The sequence below is a fragment of the Cynocephalus volans genome, chromosome 1, assembly GCF_027409185.1.
Source record: "Cynocephalus volans isolate mCynVol1 chromosome 1, mCynVol1.pri, whole genome shotgun sequence".
Lineage (NCBI taxonomy): Eukaryota > Metazoa > Chordata > Mammalia > Dermoptera > Cynocephalidae > Cynocephalus > Cynocephalus volans.
In genome coordinates this window covers 68,222,566-68,246,199 of record NC_084460.1, presented here as the reverse complement: position 1 = coordinate 68,246,199, position 23,634 = coordinate 68,222,566, and the positions used below count along the sequence as shown (strand labels likewise).

Here is a 23,634-nt window from a genome sequence, read left to right as displayed (position 1 = left end):
TTTTAAATTTTATTTTGTCGATATACATTGTGGCTGATTATTGCTCCCCATCACCAAAACCTCCCTCCCTTCTCCCTCCCCCCCTCCCCCCCAACAATGTCCTTTCTGTTTGCTTGTTGTATCAACTTCAAGTAATTGTGGTTGTTATATCTTCTTCACCCCCCCCCCGGTTTGTGTGTGTGTGTGTGTGTGTGTGTGTAAGACTCTGAATGATAAATGCTGGTGAGGTTGCGGAGAAAAAGGAACTCTCATACATTGTTGGTGGGACTGCAAAATGGTGCAGCCTCTATGGAAAATGGTATGGAGGTTCCTCAAACAATTGCAGATAGATCTACCATACGACCCAGCTATCCCACTGTTGGGAATATACCCAGAGGAATGGAAATCATCAAGTCGAAGGTGTACCTGTTCCCCAATGTTCATCGCAGCACTCCTTACAATAGCCAAGAGTTGGAACCAGCCCAAATGTCCATCCTCAGATGAGTGGATACAGAAAATGTGGTACATCTACACAATGGAATACTACTCAGCTATAAAAACGAATGAAATACTGCCATTTGCAACAACATAGATGGACCTTGAGAGAATTATATTAAGTGAAACAAGTCAGGCACAGAAAGAGAAATACCACATGTTCTCACTTATTGGTGGATGCATAGATCATTTTGAAATTATTGGTTATGCAGCTCTTTCAAATATTGGTATCAATATCTAAAGAAAAGAAAAGACACTGTGATATCTTTAAAAAATCACATTTGTTAATAACATTAGTGATCTCATCAAAAGTGTTTAAGAACTGAGGAGTTGTAAAGATCATGAAAGCAGATACTAGTCCAAAATTCTAGTATTTGTTTGGAAACTCAAATGTCATCATAGGGAAGAACACTATCCAATTATTTTTCAGGGAACGATAGCCAGCTTTTCATTTTCAAGTAAATACCCAATTGTGAATATCTGAATATCTGAAGATAACCAGCACGATTCCAAGATGGTCCCTAATGACCAATGCCCTTGTATAATGCCCCCCTCTCTTCATTGAGGCAATGTGATGAATTATCTCTCCTGTGATTAACTTATGTTATATGGCACAGTTGACTTTAAGAAAGTGGCTCAGACCTAAGCAAATGAGCCCTTAAAAGAGGCTCTTGCTAGGAGAAGAGATTCTGTCTATGAGGGACATTATCTACTGCTTTGAAGATGGAGAGAGCCATAGAGTGAGGAATGGTAGGTGGCCTCAAGGAACTTAGAGTAATCCCCATCACTTGCCAGCAAGAAGATGGGACCCTCAGTCCTACAGCCTCAGGACCTGGATTTCTCCAATGACCTGATTGAATCTGGAAGGGGGTTCTTCCCTAGAACTCCCAGATGAGAAGTCAGCTTCTCCAACTCCTTGAGCAGTAGACCCAGTCAGAGGACCCAGTAAGCTGCACCTGGACATCAGACCTGCAGCATTGCTAGATAATAAATTGTTGCTGGGTTTTTTTTGTTGTTGTTTGTTTGTTTTGTCTTTTTCGTGACCGGTACTCAGCCAGTGAGCACACCGGCCATTCCTATATAGGATCCGAACCCGCGGCGGGAGCGTTGCTGCGCTCCCAGCACCGCACTCTCCCGAGTGCGCCATGGGGTCAGCCCAATTGTTGCTGTTTTAAATCACTGCTTGTGGTTATTTTTTTATGCAGCAATAAAAACTAATAAACTCTTCAACTATCCATAGTTTGTTAGCGTTTCTTTCAAATAAAAATGGTGTTCCATGTAAAAGCAGCTAAATCATCTCTTAAATCAAGGAAGTCCTCCAGCGTTCCTCAACAGGCACCAGACCTTGTTGTGCTGCCGAGGTGCTCGCTAAGAACTTTCTGTTTCATCAGGCAGAATACTACATGAACATATACTGAAGGGCTGGCTTAATAAAATTCAGTATTTCCATTGTTTTATGAATATGATTGCAAGTAAAATTGCTTATGAATAAAACGATAGATTCCCACTAATGAGCCAGCAGTTTTATCTACCACTGGTGTAGTACACAGTGAAACAAGCACATAATATCTGGGTATGATGTGAAAACAGTTTTAATTTGCTAGATGTCCATGAAGGGACTTGGAGACCCCAGGAATCCACGTCACTCTTTGAGAACCATGGCCACACCGATCTCATCTATTGTCCTGCCTTTCAGTGGCAACTGTAGGCTGATGATTCCACAATTCATATCTCGAGCCCTTTCTTTCATGCTCCAGACTTATGTAGCTATATCTACTGGGCATATCAAACTCAACAAATTCAAAACTTTCTTATTTATCTGCACAACCTTATTCTTCCTCATCTGTCACATCACCATAGTAGATTTTTCTTTCAGTGTTCAGAATATAGACCAAAGTTAAAAGTGTCATAGTGTACATCGTTATCTAATGGAAAAACCTATCCTAAAAAACCTATTTAGTTCATAATCTAGAATCCAGATAAAACTATTCCAGGGCAGTTTACAGAACACTGTGCTGCAATATACATATTTCATGTCTGGAATAAACAGTTTCCCTACTGGGGACTTTTCCCACTACGGTCCTTTTCAATGTGAGTTATTAATGGCAATATTTTGGAGTTATTGGCAAGATTTAAAAAGGATTATAAATCAGAGAAAAGCTCAAAGGTAACAGAGCACATTCTCTTCATGAAGAGTATGGTTTAAGATGTGTCTTAGGTTGGGGAGAATACTTTCTCATATGTAATCAAGATTAATAGTTTAATCCGTCTGTTCATTCCTTAGCTATTGTGGTTTCAAACTACTAAAGTCACTTTCAACTTCCTCTTAGCATTTATAGAAGTTCAATGCCATTTTATTTATTTATTTACTTACTTATTTATTTTGCTTTCAAATGTTTCCTTCCCAAAATTGCAGATATCTGCATTCTCACCCTTACAACTGTTTCCTCAAGTTTTTGACAAATTTATACTTGCATCACATATACTAACTCCACTACCTTTGTACTGGCTATGGGGGGTGAGGGGGCACACGTAAGAGGAAGGTGTTCATGCCTCCAGAGCACATATGTTTACTGGTGTTTTTCCATTCATTACACATTGTCAACTATTACACAGAACTCTTCTTTCTTTGCCATTTTCTTCATATAGCAACTCTCTGAAAGTTCCCTATAATTAATTTCTCAAAAATAGCTAATGATGGTTGTTTATTCAGACAGAAATTTTATTATTCCCGTGTGAAGAATTTACAATCCTGTCCCTTTTTTTCCACCACATTAGCTTTGATTTAATATGTCATTTAATGAAATTAATGAAGCTTTCCAAAGGTATTGGGGGGAAAACAGGAAAATAATGGTATTTACAAAATAAGAATGATTAACGTAAAATTGGGGAGGAGGAAAAAAGTTTAAACTGAAATTATCATTAGAATTTAGATATAAAAAAAGTAAAAAAATATATTTCTCCTATGTGCCATGCACTACAGTGTTATACGTTGTCTTGGTATCAGTGGCTGATGCCAAAATGATAAACTCAGCCCCATGAGGGCCAGTTAACTTTTTGGTGTTTTATGGTATAATCTTGATGAATTATGTCACAGGACTGATCATGAAAAGCTGGGCTACAGATGTTTTTGAGTCAGCGGCCGTCTGTCCTTGCTACTAAAAATCTACAACCATGTTTCCCCCCACACCGCCCCCTGACACTCAGGTATGTGCCCACTCATCCCAATCTCCAAGGCAGAGTGCTGCTTACAAAAGGAGTAAAATGGTGAGACTTAGGACCTTCACAAATAAAATAGCTTTCATTTGAAAATCGTGCAGAGGCTAGAAAAAGAAATAGATGTTTTTAGTACAGCCCGGTCCTCCCATTATTCAAAAGGCACAACTGTCAGATGCTTGCATCTCCTGGAGCTGCTTTGAAGAGCATCAGCTTCTGAAGGCTTTACAACTTTTCCCCATGAAATAAATCTCCCAGGGCTTAGCTTACACACCTACCACTAGGTATCATTTGAGCTTCCCCATGGGTCAGGGAAGAGGAATATGCTGTTATTCTTTTCATGAAAGAATAAAGACTTTGGCCACCAATACTGTGAGTTTTCTCCTGCTGTGAGATGACATCCCTGTGTGAGAGGGTCAGCCCGTGGTGAACGTAGTACTCTGGTTAAAGGCAGCAAAAGGTCTGTGGCAGCAGAAATGAAATGGTTGTATTGAATTTATTGTTAACTGATTTTCACCGAGCCTGAAAGAACACATGTATTTCATTGAAGTGCTTATGTAAATAGTTTACGTTAGTTCAGCGTGAGTGAGTAGCTTCTCCCAATCCTGTGAACAGAAGAAGCAGGTGTGGTACCAGGAGTGGCTGAATTTATGTTCCAGTAGCTTCCATCCTTTCCTCTCCCCTCCCTTCTTTCATGTATAAGCTTTAAGGATTTATTGAATGACAAGCTCACACCAATGAAGAGGGCAAGACCCGGTCCTGATTCCTTGGGACCCTCACTCACAAGTTTACGTTTTCTCCCCCAGCTTACTGTAGGTGATGAAGTTGGAGGTGAAAAGCTGAGACAGGAGCACTGGTAACACCCCACAGTGCATGCAATCTAGACTAGCAAAGTTCTCCCTCCAGTACAAAGTGTTTTTTCAAGCACGTTACATAGCTATGTGGGCCAGATATTACACCTACATGCTTTTACTTGTTATCCCATTTAATCTTCACAATGACTCTGTGAGGTAGGTGATCACAGTCTTTATTAAGCACATGAGGAACCTGAGATTAAGGAAAATTGTTAGCCTGCCAGCATGGTAGCATCTCATTAGAGATATATTTGCAATGCTCATATATCTCTAATGAGATCCAAAACATTGCTTAGATCCGACATGTAGTTCCAAAATCCACACTCTGTGTGAGGCTTTTCCTAAGGGCTAAACAAATGTGTAACTGGAAATGCCCTCAATGTAGGAAGGACGGAAAACCAATCCATATATATTTAGTGCATAGTGTATGCCCAGTACAAATACTGCAGTATGTTCTACATGAACGGTGACCCTAGAGTTGTCCACACTTATCTGACAGCTGTCCCCACAACTGGGCTTCCCACCGTGCAAAGAGCATCCTGCTTACTCATTACACTTTTGAGAGATGTATTATCACCCATCCTTATTTCAGAAGGAGTTACTAAAATTAATCTCCTCAGTCTACCTTATAATATATGGTTGAGGGAAGATTGGAACTCTGGTCTGAATTAAATACCACCCACTTGCCTCTAATCTGCCCTGTCCACTTAGAATAAGAATGAGAAAACAGAATCTTAGAGTCCTTAAAATTCCAGCCCTTCCTTTGACTGATGAGCAAAAAGCAATTTTCTCAGAAAATTTCAAAGTGAGACTGGAGATCAGACCTCTGGAATTCCAAAAGAGTGGTCTTTCTGCTGAGCCAGTCTTTTTTTTTTTTTTTTTTTTTTTTTTTTGTCATTTTTTTGTGACCGGCACTCAGCCAGTGAGTGCACCAGTCATTCTTATATAGGATCCGAACCCGCGGCGGGAGCGTCGCCGCGCTCCCAGCGCAGCACTCTACCAAGTGCGCCACGGGCTCGGCCCTGAGCCAGTCATTTTTGTGAAACAGTTATTCCCCTTGCTAGTTAAAACTGAAAACCCAAAGGAAAAATTCGGAAAATTAACAGTAGAAAATCTTTTCAGTCAATGAAATGCAGACAAGAAGAGTGTGTTAAGGGAAAAAGACAAAATATTTATGGGAATATGTGGATTGTCTCAGATAATTCCATTTACAGACTCCCGAATATTTTCTGCATCTTACCACAGAGAAGGCAGTGCAGTATGACAGCAGTTTTTCGAGGTACATCATCTCACTCTTTTTGTTGTTTCTCTCCCTGTTCTCTTATTTCCTGGTCTTTTCCACTCCTCCTGTTTTTTTAGGGGGGGGCAAAGGGTTGAGATATCTTCTGTGGAGTAAACCAATAAATCATTACAAAGCAAAGTAAAATAATCTCTTAATCCCAACTTGTTCCAAGGTAAATCCTGAATGTTCTTATATGTGAAAACTTAAATCACAGGGAAATACGTTATATAAATAGAGTCCCTGATTTGTTAAGCACATGTGGGACAATGAATAGAGTTAATCGCCTTCCTTTCAATAAAGCATTTTACTGCCTTCCTTTCAACAAAGCATTTTACTGTAATTACCATTTAAGTTAGTAAAAAGTCCAGTCGCCAAGATTTTTTGGTATTTCCACACATCCTTCTCCCTACCTGAACACAATTACTTGTGTAATAATATAACTTCATTTATAAAAGATTTCTCTTTTAATTTAATAGTGCTATTAAGTGATACTAGACTAAAAGACTCTGATAACCAATCAATAAGGAGTTATCAACAATAAAGCTATTAACATTTTTATGTATAATAAATAAATACCTGTGACCTTGTGGGTGTGAAAGATCACTTAAAACACCCAACATCAAGAGGATATTTTTTCCCACCAAGGATAGGATAATGACTAATTTAAGGATAAAAATGAAATTTGATAATCTAGCTCCAAAACTTGGTTGTCAGAAAGGTTCCTGTTCAAAGACATCATAAAATCTTATAAAAAATGTAGGAACATGTGTAAACTTACAATGGGAGCTATACTCAAAATAGCCTAAAAAAGAAAAGATAACAATTACATCCAGACTTTAAGAAACACTTATTTTACTGACAGCTAAACTTCTCATAAAATAATTTATCGATCAAGAGACATTGATAGTAAGATTTATCTCAAAGAATAAGCCAATAAGGATGTTATTTTAAATACAAATAAAAATGAGATGACATTTTTTAAGTAACAATTTAGCATCCATTTTCTTTTGTGTACTAAAACTCAGTGTTGGCAAAGATGATTTAACTATGATGTTCTTATATGCAACTGGTGAGGTGAACAGACACAGCTTTTCTAGAAATTAATTTAGCACTATGGGTTAACAGCCTTGACTAAGGAATCCTAAGTCTAGAAATTTATGCTGTGAAACTGACCAGAGCTTGAGGATGTGCAAGAAGTGAGAATAAAGCTGATGTCTAGTAGTAAAGGAATTAAATATATTATGATCAATCCATTAAAAGTTTTTAATCCAAAAATATTTAATGACCTCAATAAATATAAGAAAAAAAGACTGTGTAATGACAAGAAAAATGTCCAAAGCAGTCATAAAAGCAGAATAAACATACATTTAGTTTTATTCTTTTGTTTTTTTTCCTTTTATTTTATTTATTTATTTTTTTTTTAAAATTTTATTTTGTCGATATACATTGTATCTGATTATTGTTCCCCATCACCAAAACCTCCCTCCCTTCTCCCTCCCCCCCTCCCCCCCAACAATGTCCTTTCTGTTTGCTTGTAGTATCAACTTCAAATAATTGTGGTTGTTATATCTTCTTCCCCCCCCCCCCGGTTTGTGTGTGTGTGTGTGTGTGTGTGTGAATTTATATATTAATTTTTAGCTCCCTCCAATAAGTGAGAACATGTGGTATTTCTCTTTCTGTGCCTGACTTGTTTCACTTAATATAATTCTCTCAAGGTCCATCCATGTTGTTGCAAATGGCAGTATTTCATTCGTTTTTATAGCTGAGTAGTATTCCATTGTGTAGATGTACCACATTTTCCGTATCCACTTATCTGATGATGGACATTTGGGCTGGTTCCAACTCTTGGCTATTGTAAAGAGTGCTGCGATGAACATTGGGGAACATAGTTTTATTCTTATTCAGTACATATCATAGTCATATCTCTACCTCTATATCCCTATTAACTTACATATGCAATGCAAGTAGGATTGGAAATAAAACAAAATGATTATCTCTAGATGATGAGTTTAGTTACTTTTGTTTTCTTCTTGATAATTTTTTCATTTTCCCAAATTTTTGCAATGCTCATATACTACTATATTAAATAAAAACACTTTGTAGAATAGGAAATCAAAATAAATGTTATGCGACTCAGTGTATTTTTTTCTCATAACTGGATTGATAATAACAGAAGCTTTACCCATGTTTAAGCAACTTACATACAAGTTCATTGAAAGATTTCTAAGGTAAATGTTTACAGTCAATTAATTAGAATTTCACTTTGAAAAATTTAGCATTATGAGAAGACATGATTGCCAAGACAAGAAAATTTTAAAAATATAAAATATGGTTAAAATAAGAGGCATAGTTTATAAAGATGGCAGCATTGCCTCATGGTAAAACAAGCAGTTTCTAAAATCAGAATTTACCAGCTCGAATTATGGCTCTACCACTTCAAGCTGTATAACCTAGGACATAAATAGTAGGATAAGTTATTTAACCTTTTTGTACCACCACTTTTTTCTGTGAATGCTTGTAATGATGTCATAAACCTTAGAACATTGTGGTGGGGATGCATGCAAAGCATGTTTCATAGTTTCAAATGCATAATAATTTTTAAAAATTATTATTAATAATAATAATGAAAAAGAATTCTTAGATGTTTATGATACTTCTATTAGATATGTGAACAAGGAAACAACTAGATTTATGACTATAAATACTAAAGCATGAGAAGGCAACACTTGGCCTGTGAACAAGGAGCACAGTGATTCAGGAGGGAAACCCAGAATGGGTGTGATTCTGAAAGCAAAGGCAGAGGGGATTTGAGGGAGGAGGTGGTTGGCTGTATCGTGGCTCAAAAGGAGAATAGGGAGCTGACCAAAAGACTCAGCAGCAGGGAAGGTACAGTTGGCCTTAATAAGGGATGTTTTCAGAATCAAGGAAAAATGGGGAAAGATACAAATAGAAAACATTCATTATAGGATGCTCTTCCCCACCCCTGCAACCCAGCAGCCCAGGAAGGAGGAGAGAAGAGACGGTCATGGCTACAGGGGAATGTGGGCGTGGATGGCTTCTGTCTGTCTGTTTGCATGCTTGCCTGCTTGCTTTTGTTTCTTTCCTTGCTTGTTTGCCTTGTCTTGGTTTACAAAGATGGAAAATGGACTAATGTGTTTATATAATAATTGGATCAATCAAGAAGAAAAAAAATGATTATGCAGAGAAGGAGAAAGGTGGAGCTATGGTTTTGAAGTGATGAGCTTTAGTGCAGATGAGGAGGCTCAGGTGTTAGCTGAGAAGGTGGCTCCATTGTCCATGACGACAGCCATACCAAGAGCACCTGGTTATACTGATTTTTACTATACGTCAGTATGAACTATACATTAGTAATAATGAACACAGAATAGGGAATTGATTTTTAGGTTATTTACGAAGGTACCATGATAAACAGTTCTTTAAAAATTTAAATGTGTTTTGAAAATATAAAGTGGTTTGAATTTCGATGACTCTTTTCAATATAAAACACAATAAAATCTAGTGAAGAAATGTTAAATAATTTGGAGGGACAAGATTATGTTGCAAAAGTTGTCAGAATCAAAATGGAGTTAAAAACCCTGGCAAAGAAAGCCAAGAAAGTCCATGAAGGGGGCAGAGGAGTCTTATGCACGAATGCCTGATAACAAGAACTATCACAAAGGATTCTGCAAAACCACAGCTTTGCATAGAGACTATCACAACCCTGCACAAAAAAAGGCTTCTGCAAGGTCATCTGCCCAACAACTGCCTGTGCAGCCTTAGACTGGCATCACCCTTGTTAGTGATCCCTGTAGCCAAGGATAATTATCCCAAAACAATTATGTAATCCCTCATCATTTTTTTATCTAAAAATCTTTGTCTTCCTTTATCTCCCTGAGTGTGCACACAGTTTACTGTGGCATGCGTATTCCCATTGCAGTTTTCTATTCCCCGTTATACCCGCTATTCCTTTAGAGAGGCTCTCTCTGCTTACTGTTAAGGTTATCAGTGTATTGGATTTACTAATGAAGCAACTAAATATTTTGAAAGCAATTCTAAATTCTAATATTTGACAGTAATTCGTAAAGGATTATGGTGGAAAGGCTGCTGGGGGGGCAGAAAGTGAGCTCTACAGTAAGTGAAAGAATGCAAACAATTGGATTCCTCAAGATGTATACTATGTTTAAAACATTTATTTTTCTCTTAATAATAAAAAATATATATATTTGACTTGATTCCCTGAGATAATCGTTTTTATTGAGATAATCTAAAAGTTTAGCCTTCATTTTCCAATAATAAAGGAAATAGAAAATGTTACAAACAACATATTAACCATAAAAAAGTTCTGAATAATGCCATTATCTCCCAATTCAAGAATAAGCTAATGTAAATAATGGAATTTGAAATAAATTATATTTGAAGTGATAATATAAAAAGATAATGTGCATATAAAAATGGTACCTTATGGAATGTAACTGTTTACTTATTAACTTTAATGAAAAGCTACAGATTAAATAATTGTAAGGCAAATTTAGTTAGAGAACAATATTTCTGGAATAAGAGCAGTTCTGACAATGAGGCTCAATAGATTAATTTATATATGCATATGTTATTTATTTATATTTTATACATTTATATTATATATTATATATATGTATAGATATAGATATATAGATATAAGAGAGATCTTCAAAAAGTTCATGGAAAAATATTTATCTTTTAATTCCACAAAATTATTTATTATTTATTTTTCCAAAATTTTAAAATAATATATCTGTATAGCAATCCCTTGCAATTGAGGAAGGATTTCATATTGTTTCCATCAATAGCAGTGAATATTCTTTCTGTGTAACAGTTAAATGGAATTTTTTAGCCTGCCTGGAAAGTAATCAATAAAATTTTGATAATCCTCTGAGTTAATAAAAATTCCAATAAACAAGATTTATATTTTTAACCTTTTATTCCAAACTCTGAATTCTTCAAATTTGTCATTAATTCGTCTATATAAATGAAACCACCTCCCTGTAGTTTGTGAGGTTTCTCAATGACTTCTGTTCCTGCATTCAGTAACTTAAATTTGTTTTAAACAATTTCACATTTTATGTGTTTATTTGAAATGCTCTGAGTTCCTCATTTTAGGGAAAGCATAGTTTCAGATGCTGAGTCATGTAATCTGGTACAGGGAGTTACAAGGGTATTAGTAGCAGGAGATGGGACTAGGTTTTCTAAGAGCAATAAGCACAGTAAGTAGAGAAGGTCAATGTCTCTCTGCTGGGGGCCTGGGCAGGGGAGCCTAGGAGGGACCCAGGGAGCAGGAGGTGTTTGATTAGGGGCCATGAAGCAGCAAAAGACATCACCCCTGGAAAGGATGGAGAAAGGATGAAGAAAGAAGTTGCATAAAGAAGAAACAGTTATATCCATCTTTTCCTTTATTGCCAGTTCAAAAACAATAATGGAAAATCATTGTCATTTCAGCATGACACTGATTTCCTCAAATGTTCAAACTACCTATAGAAGGTGGTTTTTAACTACTGAGAAATTATAGTGAAAGTGGGTGATGGAACAATGAAAGAAAAGTGTGAGAAATGCCCTCACCCATCCAATGCCAAAGGATGGACACGGAGACACGAGGTACAGCGAAGCGAGACTTTAATTACGGCCTTGAAAGGTATAGGGTGTCTGCAGGGCAGGCAACATGGAAAAGGGCTGTAGCAAGTAATTTATTCCCTAGTGAGCTAATCCCTGCCCCCACCTCCTCATTGCCCAACAGTACTACGGGATGCACAATCTTCCCAGATGACGTCTAAGATTACCCTGATTTACTATCCCCTTGTAAAAAATTTATTTGAGGGCTCAGGACAAGCACATGAAAAAGGCCCACTGAACCCTGTGAAAGGAGAAACACTAGGGAATGAAGAAAACAATGAAGGGCTGGTAACTCATTACCATCTCAAGGAGAATTTTACCTATTCAGCAGACTCTCCCCCACCAGGAGTGGGCTGGACCAGTCAGACAACTTTCAGGCTGGGCCTGAATTATTTCTGAAAATTAATCACTTAGATTATTTTCTTACAGAAAGAAAAAGAAAATGAGACAAAAAAAATGTAATGCTTATGTATAGTTATTGCTGTGCTTTTTAATTATTTCTGCCTTTAAACTAAAAATACTTCCCCCAGAAATTTTCACCTTCCTAAATGTTGCTTTAGAAAAGGGAATTGATTATCTCTACTTGGAGTTGCTTATTTTTAGTTTTCTTTGTGTTTTTTGTTTGTTTTCTTACCTCACATATTATTTGTGGTAAGAATACTTAAAATCAACTCCCCTTGGAATTTTCAAGTATACAATACATTGTTCTTAGCTATAGTTACCATGTTGTTCAGTACATCACTTATTTTTCCCATCTTTACCACCCCAGCCCTGGTAATCACCATCTATTTGAAATAATTCAATCTGAATTACTAAGAAATCATCTTAGCCAACACAGGTCAGTGAGTCTCAGACTTCAACTTTAGCATGTATTGAATGCCCTCTTCTGCCAAAAAAACAAACTAATAAACAAACAAAAGAACACAAACCAAACAAAAGAAACTCAAAACAAAACAAAAACTGGGTAACTGTGCTGAAAAAAATAAAGTTTGAAGACCAAGCCCATCTCCAGAGATTCTGATTTAGTAGGTGTGAAATTAGACACAAGCATTAACATTTGTATCAACCACAAAGGAATTTTTATAATTTATTACAAGATTTGAGAATGATAAACACTTTATGCATGGAAAAGTGCAGGCTATTGAAGGAGTTTGGCTGGAGTGACTTATCTTTGACATTCCTGCAGCTCTGGGCTCTGACCACACCCCTCTCCCCCACCTCCTCCCATTCCCCCCCCCCCCCCACCTTGTTCCTTTTTTTTTCCAAGTAAAAATCTCTCTGCCCAGCCCTGGCGGGAGTTAGAGGGAAGAACAGGAAGACTTTAGATGGAAGGAAAAAGAAATCTTGAGGAAGGAGAAGAAATGACAGATCCGGACAACTGGTAGACCAAGAATGCACTAGTCAACTTCTCTTTCTTTGCAAGAACTAGAGCTGTCCACTAAGAAGATGTAGTAACTTGAAACAAATTAGAACTCAGTGGAGCAGATAGTCTACAGCAGTGTAATACCATCTTATTGAAAGATAGATAGATGGAAAGAAAGAAATATCCCTGGTGGAAATTTAGCTTTGCGGAGCTTCAAGCACTTATTTGCAAAATTATGGAATTCATTAGCTCATCAGACTGTCAGATAGGTTGTGTATATTCAGATCCCTTTATTGCACCCCAAAGACTACTCATTTTTTTTTTTTTTCTGGTGAATTGAATCCTGTTTGTTTTATCTCGTTTATGTTGGGTGACATTTACTTTGAGTTTATGCTCTTTATTATCTCCCATTGATTCTCCTCTTTACTGTTTATTGTGCATTCATCTTCTCTCTCCTGAGCAATTTCAAGATAAAGTTATTTCAGCCAGAAAGCGGTGAGAATGGCAGACTCATATCGAGGCATTTGCTATTTCAAATTAAAACCGTTCTGGGGAGATTTTACAGGGGAGAACTGAGCATGCAGCCAACAGAATTGCAGCAAGCAGAGCACATTCTCGATCTCCTACTCCCTTTTGTATGTGGTTTGTCACCACAACACAGAGATACTAATGAGAAAAAACACAGGCGAAGAGTCACTGGGTGCCTGTGGTTGGGTTCTGAGCAAGTGAGTCTCTGACTGGACGTCAGTGCACAGGAGGCTTATTAGAGAGTGCCCTTCGGTGGCAACGCCAGTGCAGGAAGGGGGAGGAAACAGGAGTGGGCAGAGGGACAGCCACACGGTGCTTGGAGCTGAAGTCACATGTCAGAAGTCTCTCTTCAGATTCCTGTGTGCTTACTCCGGACAGTATCACCCTGGGTGAGCTGGCTGTCTGTAGCTGAGCGTTCCCTGAAAGAGCTGGGCATGAATAGCTGGCCATGTGGTCAGCCCTTCCTTGCAGGGGAGTCCCAGTGGCCCATCTACTAGTCCTCCACACCAGGAGTCCTCTGGTCTAGTTATGGCTCTGACTGTAACAACCTGTTTGAGTCACACAACCATGCTAGACTAATGTCCTGATTTCTAAAGCACGCTGCTGGGAAGAGCTCCCCAAAGTTTATAAATTCCCTTTATACTCTCATTTCTTCCTGTTAACCTAGTAAAATACACATGGAAAATACTTGTCTTAGTATGTTCAGGCTAAATTACCCTCAGACTGGGTAATTTATAAATCATAGAAATTTATTTCTTGTAGTTCTGGAGGCATGAAAGTCCAAGATAAAGACACCAGCAGATTCAGTGTCTGGTGGAGGCTGCTCTCTGCTTTGTGGATGGCACCTTTCCTGGGTCTTTGTTTGGTGGAAGGGATACTTCCTTCAACCTCCTTTATAAGGGCACTAATCTGATTCATGTGGGCGGATCCATCATGACTTAATCACTTCCTGATGTCCCACCTCTTAATATTATCACATTGGGTAATAGGTACAGCACATGAATACGGGGGGACACCAACATTCAGACCACAGCAGTACACATTCTCATTTTTAAAGATTTGACAACTGAGACTCATGGTATTGAAGTGATTTGTCAAGTTACATGACTAGATGAATGGAGATACAGTTCTAAAACCAAGGCCAGGCCCCTTTTGACTATGCCATAAAGGGAATAATTTTAATCCCCATATCCTACTAAACATGTAGGATCATGTGAACAGAAGCATTTCTGAGGTACTGTCCAGGTAGCCTGTAGAGGTGTTGTCCAAGGGTTTTGGCTTGATGAAAGGCTCCATTGGACACGGTCCTTGCCTCATGCACAAGGACTCCGTGACAGCTCCCAAACATCCAGATGCCTGGCCACCATAGCTCACCTGCATGTGCCACACATCTCAGCCTTGGAGACAGCACCACTCCCTCACCCTCCTCACCTGGTGACTGCTTTGTCCAGGCCATTCCCAAGTGTGCTCAAATGCCAACCATTGCCCTTCTGAAGCAACTTTCCATTCATTCCCTCCTTTGGGGCTGAGGGAAGGAGTTGTGGTTTCTTCACTGGAGCCTTGGACACAGAAAGAGGCCAACACCAATGGAGGGAATTGCTTTTTACTTTGAATTTCAAAGCTTGCTTTTTATGAAGAGGTAGGAAATGGAAGAGAATAAGCTTTACTTTAGAAAGGAAAAAATAAGTATCAGTAGCTTACCCTTTTAACTTTAGTGAATATCATATAAATTTGCATCCACTTGATTTACTGTTATAGGTATAATCCATGAATTTCTTTTTAGCATTGCTAAAAATAGTGTTTCCTGTCCAAATGCATTCAGAGTCCTGATTAAGGGATCTGATGGTGGGTCCTGAGCCAGTTACAGGAGGCTGTGGGCTCTTCCCAAGAAGGTGTGAGCACCTGTGGATGCCCCTGCTGGGTCCCTGCAAGAGAGTGGGGGGAAGGGCTGGAGGTCACTGGCTGCACTGTGCTGTCCTTCAGCTCTGGCTCCTGCTTTCTGGGGAGAAAATGATTGACTGCACTGAGCCTCCAGAGAAATCAGATGAATGTGTGCACACAGTAGTGACACTTCCTCCCCCACCTGGATGTTGAGAACAAACAAGCAAACCAAATCCTACACTCAGAGAGGGGACATGGTGAGAGGGGAGGTAATAAAATCCGAAAGGTGCCCAAGAGAGGAGAGAAGAGGAGGAGAGGGAACCTCACTTTCCCCTGGACACTCAGCCTCTCTAATTTTTGTGGGGTTTTTTTTTTTTTTTTTTTTCCTTCTTCTTCTCTAAGTCTCTTCTTCACTCCTCCCACACATCTGGTTGTGTTTGTGGGAAACATTTGTCTTTTCCTTGGAGGTGCAGTTCAGGGGCTGGGTGAGAAGAGTGTTGGGAAGGAGACGGGGTTGTCTTTGTCACTCCTGTGGGGAGGGTAGAGAGAAGGCTCCCCAGTGTCCCCACCTACCCCCAGAGGGCCGCACTGGAAAGAGTATGAGTTTGAGAATCACAAAGCCCTTCAGTAAAATCTCGGTTCTGCCCAGTTACTTCTGCATGAGTCCTCCACAGTCCCGCAGCCTGTGTCCTCATCTGTCATGTGGCCATACGCGTCCTCCTCACCCTGGACTGTTGTGAAGCTGAAATGGGAGGGGTCTGTTGAATGCTCAGCATGGCGCCTGGGTCTTGGCAGTTTCATTAGCATTGTCCTCCCCTCCACTGCCCAGATGGAGAGAGAAGGCCAGAAGCAGGGCTTTGCACTTTCCAGCTTCCTTCTCTCCAGAAGGTCCAGCTACTGCAGCCCCTGCCCTCCACCCCTCTCCGCACTCGAGCCAGCAGAAGACTCGGAAGTGTAGTGGACTTGGAACTAGAAGATCTGAGTTCCAATCCCACCGCACACTCCCCACATGCCTCCACAAATCTATGAGCCTTGATTTCCTGATACGAGCAAGGGGCATTATAACTTGACTGCAGAGGGCTTCTGGGAGGAAGATTGTGGATCTTTCCTACAGTAAACGATATCATACAATGTAACTGTAAAGAGGTAAGAGGAGAAGTGGGATCGGGAACTCTGAGAGGTAGAGCCACAGACGCATTATTTCCAGGTGTGTCTAAATATTCAGTGGCCAGAGGAAGGGGAGAGTGCAGAGGAGCAAGTGCTCAGTGACATCAGTGATGGACGGACAATCCCAAAGGGCAAGTCCTATGGCTACCTCCAGGGCAGCCATCTGAATGTCAGCAATATGAAATCATTAACACTGTCATACACTGTCATGTACTCAGCATACTGCACTAAAACAGGACATTCATTACCACTAGACCTTATACAATCTTTGTATCCCTGCATTGTACTAGTCAGAGTTCTCAAGAAAAATACACTTATGTAGGTGTATGTATATATGCTTTATATATACATATTTTTGTGTGTATTCATACATATAAATACAGAAAATTGATATATATTTAATAATAAATATGTTTAATATATTTAAATATATACAAACACACACATAAACAAACACATGCACACATGCTCATGAACAAAAGTATTTATTATAAGGAATTGGCTCTCACAGTTGTGGAGGCTGACAAGCCCTAAGATGTGCAGGGTGAGTCCACAAGCTGGAGAACCAGATGAGCTGATGTTTCAGTCAAATCTGAAGGCAGGAAAAAAAATTTTAAAATGATCCTAAATTCCATCAGGCAGGAAGACTTCTCTCCCCCTTGAGGAGGGTCAGCCTTTTTGTTTCACAAAGGCCTTCAACTGACCGGACAAGGCCCACGCACTGCTTTACTCAGTCTGTTGATTTAAATCTCAATGTCATCCAAAAACACCCTCACAGACACACTCAAAATAATGTCTGACTAAGTATCTGGGCACTTTGTGGCCCAGTCAAGTTGATGTGTGAAACTAACCATTACACCCATTTCATAGAGGCACTAACAGCCCAGAGTTAAGTGCCCTGGCTAACAAGTTGTAAGCAGAGATTTAAACCTATATCTTCCTGCTGGTAGCTTTTCTAGGTTTAGTCTCATATGTGAAGAGCAGAAAATATTTAAATTGGACACTTAATAAACCAAGTGTATGATTTCTCAGAGGATCAGATTATTTTCTATTTTCTTCCCACAAAATTTCTCACCCCCTTTTTTCCCCAGAATTGAGCCCCAAAGTGGAACTTCTTGAAATGTTTCATGCAGGACCTAGAAAATCAAGAAGCATATTTAAGTCTGAGAACTATGACTTTATAAACCAATACCATATAAGTCCTTTTCATGGATTGCAATAATCTGGAAGTTACCTGGTGTTACGTGCAGCACATAGAACATTCCTTTTCCATGCTAGCTTCATGTCAATAAACATTTGCTAAACTTTAAGTGGTGAAATAAATATGTAAGTAAATAAATGAGCAACTGGCATTTTTATCTAAAAATTTTTATGAATATAGCAAATTTAGATAACTTTATCATCACTATACAGAAACTGAGAGAGCGATCTGCCTGGATACTTTGGTGAAATGATAATGATTTGTAGAATTTTCCATTCCCAGTGGCAAATAGGTTTGGATGTGTAAGGTAAACTTCAGCACATATTATTTTTAGCTCCTGACACTTATTATAAAGCATGATCTTGTTGTTTGATAGCCTTGCATTAATTATTTACAAGCTCTTTTGTTTCATTTGCTTTGCATCATTAACCTCTTAAAACATGTCCCATTTTCAGGAGTTGGTAGGAAATCAGTTATGCCTGGAAATGCTGTGAGGATGAAACATTGTTTTATGATCTCCAAGTCTTACCTACTAATGGCTTTATTTTATTTCTTCCAGTGAAAAAGGCAATAGAATTGAAGTCAAGAGGAGTCAAGATGCTACCCAGCAAGGACAGCAGCCATAAAAACTCTGTCTGTAAGTCCGCTCTCTTTCTGTATGAGGATTGATGTGTCAATTAAAGGGGGAAGAGGAGAGAACGGAGCAGCTAAGGAGAAGGAATTCTGTGCACTGCTTTTCCCACTTCATCTCATTCTCCTTTTCTACCCTTAAAAGTATTTCCTGGGAGAAAGAATATACACTAAGTTCACATTGTTGAGGACTGTCGTAGTGATTCTACCTCCTAAATTCTATCTTCACTCTCTGCCCTCACTATCTGAGACTTGACCTTCCATACTTTTCTCTTAAATGAACGTTGCACTGTCAGGCATTTTCATGCCAGTCTCTTTCCATTCTCATGTACCCCCCCCCCCCCATCAGACTGATCTTTGGAAAACAGAAGTCTGGTCTTGTCATTTTCCTGTTAAATTATTCTTGATCACCCCCTGCCTGAAGACAATAGCTTTCAGGCAATTTTATGTCCTTCCAAAGAGAAAGCAAGATCTGAAGACCATGTCCTGCTGACGTCTGTATTTGTCCAGCACACTGTGGGCACTGGATCAGTGTCTGGGGATGGTGAAGGTGTCCTCCACACTCTCTGTTCTGGTGTCTTCCGCTCGATGGCCGTCATCATTGGTTAGCTGTGAGGACCACCTCACTGTCCCTCCACCATGTCTTTGTGCTTCTCTGCCAGAAATGCCAGAAGTCCTCCACTCAATGCCCGCTCCTGTGTGTCTGTAGAGACTCGTCACTGGGAGCCTTTCTGACTCCTTCAGACTCAGGTGGCTGTTTCCTGGCTCTGTTCTTTGTGCTGTGCTCTAACCTCTGTTACAGAATTTCTTTGTCACAGCTTCACTGTGGGTTTATTTGTCTTGCTGCATGGAGAGCAGCAGGCTCCTTTGAGATACCAAGTGGGTCAGCTTCCAGTATGGCCCTTTCTCATGAGTCATGCTCTCTATAAGGCTTTGGACCTATGGGGTTGCCTTTTCTACAAATCCCTGGTGACCTCTGCTTGTGTTGTTCCTACTTCTGTACTCTCTGGGTGCTCCTTATCCTGGTGTTTTGGATCTATGTATTTTATCTGTTTTTCTACTGCCTAGCAGTTGGTAGAGGTGGAAGGCATGGGATGGACATCTGTGCTTTCTGCGGTCAACCAACTCTATTTTCATCTGCATGCTATACCAGGCTTCTATGTGAGGTTTTATCTGTGACAGCTATTCTACAAAAACTAATAAATAAAAACAAACAATAAAAATCTTTTGAAAATCATGCTACAGTTTGACGTACTTCTGCTTTCCGAATATCCCACCATTTTAGGGTTTCCTGCCAATTGCCCACATAGCAGTAGTCCAATGCCTGTACAGTGGTCCTGTCCTGCAGCACTTGGGGGAGAGGGGGAGACAGAGAGGTAGACACCGACTCCTAGAACACAGCCTTCAAACACAGGCTAGATCCACCAAACTGACTGCAATTCTGGTCCTTAGAGATCCTCTCCCAAAATCAATCCATAAATGTTTCATTGCACATTCTGTTGAATAATCACAGTCAGTGTCCTTCAAGTGAAATTAAACTTAGAAAGGATGAAAACAACTGAGCAACTGAGAGACAGAGGAAGAAATAAAGGGTTTTTGTTTTGTTAAATCAAGTTTTAGGTTTGTTTTTTTTTATTAGCTTTTAGTTCAGGTTAATCTATAGAGTGGGAGATACAAGCATGTAGTATTTACAATAATTTTGAAAAAAATTCTATGATTACAAACCCAGCAGAAATGATCTAAAGTCTAATGTAGAACTACATATCAGGTGAAGTTCTTACATTAAACCAACATCAGGTCCAATATGAGATCAATCGGACATCAAGTTTCCCTGCTAGTGTGACATTTAGGGAAAGCTTTTTTTGTAAGGAGAATATCTTGTCTATCTTTATCTGAACACGAATTGAAAAATACATAATTACTCATTTGGTATTAGAAAGTGTGTTGTCCTTTCTCCTAATAGTATTAAACTATCTTTTTGTCAGATATCAGAATTAAGTATTAGAGAACATGAGAAATTGAAGACATTGTGAGCCTTCTCAGACCAGCAACATTGTCAATGGTAACATGATTTTTTCTGTGGAAAGTATGACTGAGAAAATTAAATTAAGTGTTCCATAGAGGAAAGGACAGGTTTTGAAGCTAGAGCGATGAGGACTCAACAGCTGTAAAAGTATGTCATTTGAGGCCCAGTTTCACCAGTTATAAAATTAAAATAGTAATCATTTTTATAAGGTTTTATCATGTGGATAAACCAACACATTTGTAAATTGCCAATTCCGATATATGACATGTAGTAGAAATTCTGTAAAGTATACCCATCGGAAGTTTTTCCATATATAAATAGAAGTGAAGAATGTAATAGATCATCGATCATGCAAGAGTTCAAATGGCATGGGATCTTACTTTGTAGAGAAGGAAGTAAAATCCAGACAGCTGAACTTGCCGTCTCCTGTTCCATAGCTGGTCGTGGGAGGTGGGCCCCATCCAGGACATGTTCCAGGGACAGTGTGATCCTTCAGTTATAACATGTGTTATATATATACCTGTGTTGTCTTTCTGCTCCTCATGAGCCCCTTACCATCTTTATGAGACTTCATATAAGAGTAATTTACATTCTATCCACACATAGTAACACTTGTTGCATAGATTTCCGATGCTGACTTCATAATTTAGTCATTTATCTACATGTAGTGAAATGCTGGTGCCTTCAATAGAGGCCCTGTTCTTTTCAAGCCATTCCATAAACTTTAGTCTCTAGCATTTCTGCTCTACCTCAGGAGCTCAGTCTCTCTCGGAGACCACTGCCTTTGCTTCTCTAGGGACTGAATTCAAGAACACAAGTCGCTCTTGCACAAGTCACGTAAGTGTTCCTCCAACTAAGGGTTTTGGTGAAAATATGAAAAAATATTTTAAAAAATACTTACTGCAGGGTCTGACAGCCACTGTTAGCTATTGTCACATCACTCTCTGTTTACCTCTGTCTTAGTATTTTTTTGTTCTACAGGCTTGAAATTGTTTTGTTTATGGGTCTTTCTTCTTTGTGAGATCCCTCCCAGGGTAAAACCGTGGCTGCGATGGCCGCGTAGTTGGCCTTTTACTGCAGAGTGTGAGTCTGTGTCTGTTAAGAAGTGTCCATACAGTGCTTACTTGACTGAAAGCTGACGTGGGTGAATTATAATAATTCTCTTCTTGGGTTTGGATTGTGTCCTGTCAGTGGGCAGCACCAGCAGGCAATTGGAAAGAAGTAGGAAAATGAGGCTGGGGTTACCTCCTGGCAAAGTCCCCTCAAGCCAGCTATGCTCCAAGGTGCAAAGGTTAAAGGTCATAGCTCTTTTCAAAGGAGCGACCCTATAGGTCTCTCTTTTCTGGATTTCAGTACCAATGTTTTCTCCATGTTGCTTCCAGCCTAGGAGGTAGGAAGAGCTCATCTGTCACTAATACCTAAGCTACTGCACTGTTGCTGGTGCGAGCCCTAGACTCACCCTCGTGTCAATAGTGCCTTTATAAAGAATTCTACTTTACAGCATTCTCCTCCAAGTGGCATCTGTTTCCCTTTGGGACCCTGTTAAGGTGAAGGAAAATGTTCAAGATATTGGTAAGCCACAGAGGGCAAACTACCCAAGATCCCAATGTTTAGAACTATATATATATATATATGCAAATACTAGACAAGTAGAGGAATCCATGCATTCTGGAGATATCAGGCCCACCCTGAGTCCTTCACTGTTAACTCCTCCTTGCTGTCTTCTGGGCATCAGCTAGGAGCCTACGTAAGTGCCAGGAAGAGAAACGGAGGCACTGGCAGGGGATATGGAGAATTTGCCAGAATACCTCAGGGAACGTGCAGTTTAATGACAGAAACCTGATATAATTACAATAATTAAGACAGCTGGTTTTATACAAATGTACAGTACCTGGTCCATAGTTTAAAATCTCCCCGTTGTTTTATTTGAAAGATAAACAGGGCCTGTCATGTATCTGGACACATCACAGTGTCTGGATGCTCACCTACCAGCTCTTCTTCCTGCTGCACCAGTTTTTATTTTCTTCTTAGACCTGCCTTGATCATACCTTTGGTCCAAGCAAGATGAGCTACATTAGGGCTGAAGACCCCTCTTGGAGAAGCAATTCCCATCCACTGTCCTCCACAAGTGACACACTGTACTTTCTCATCCTCTGACAGCCCAAGCTAATAAGCACTTAGCAAGTATTTACTGATTAAATGAATGAGTGAATAGAAAATGCAGGGAAGAATCACTCCATGCCGTGGAACAAAAGCCCTACAGATTCTCCTATTTATGCCTCTCCATCCGATGAACCTTTTGCGAATTTTGCTTTGGAATCCCTAACTCCATCAATTTCTTCAAACAGCCTTGATTTCATTCTACCAAGAAGTACTTTTTAATTCATTTCATCATTAGCATGCTTGAACTTAAGCACATAGTGAGGGTGGCCGGCGGCTGTGAAGACATTTCAACTCTTCTGTACGATGGGGGCAAGGCCCTTCATTAACCCTTACAATGAGAAAATTTAGATGTTTGTTTTTACATCAGCCTATAATCAATAATGTTTTCAGGAAAACCCAAGGATAACTCTGCAGAATTCTCTAAAATTCTAATTATGTTAAGTTTGGATAGATTACAACATAAATAGGCAACATTATGCCACAGAAAGTGCATCTGGAGTAAATTTAGCAAACATCTCACCAGCAATCTTCTTTGCACTCACTGAGTGATGGTGAACTAGTCTTTATTCTGCGATTAAATCATTTGAATATCAAGAGATTTTTAAATAGCCACTATATAATTTTGAATGATGGTCAGAGTAGATGTAGTCTTTTCTCCTCTCTTCTTCTGGGCATTCTCCTTGGCAGAATACAGTTTTAGCAATGCTCAATGTAAGGATTACTAGGCTAGATAATCCATTTGTGAGCTTCTAATTGCAAAACATAAAAATCTGTAGGGAGAAGGATAAATGAAACCCTTGCCTGTTATTTTTCAGCTGGAGATTTTCCATCGTGTAAAGTTAAAAAACAAATGACTTTAAAAATTTGATATTGATTTGTTGTAACTCCCTCAGATGAATTGATGGCATGTACTGTGTATTGAGCATTTGTAGTTACAACACTTTATACCCAAGCAGGACAGGACAGTTGATTCTGAGTCATTATTTAATATGAGGCTGAATAAAAGGTGTGGAAAATGTGAGCAATATGAGGCATTGTCTCGTAAACTCTTGGGAAAAATAACAACAGAATATTACAAAATAAATGCCCCTAGAATTCTCCTACATGCAACTATAAGCTGTTGATTTACTTGCCCTTTGTTTCTATGAGCAATCATTTTTTTTTTAACCTTGAGGCAAAACTGGATAGTATTTATTCCAAGTTTCC

At 39.2% G+C, this 23,634-nt stretch overlaps 1 protein-coding gene across 1 annotated transcript in view; it reads left to right on the top strand.

Moving 5' to 3' along the window:
- The window catches only part of CSMD1 (CUB and Sushi multiple domains 1), a 1,614,989-nt gene that overhangs the window by 879,608 nt on the left and 711,747 nt on the right, over positions 1–23,634 (top strand). Inside the window, exon 7 of the mRNA XM_063099815.1 lies at positions 18,169–18,246. Within this exon, the coding sequence (XP_062955885.1) occupies positions 18,169–18,246 (78 nt within the window). The remainder of the gene's footprint in view (positions 1–18,168; positions 18,247–23,634) is intronic.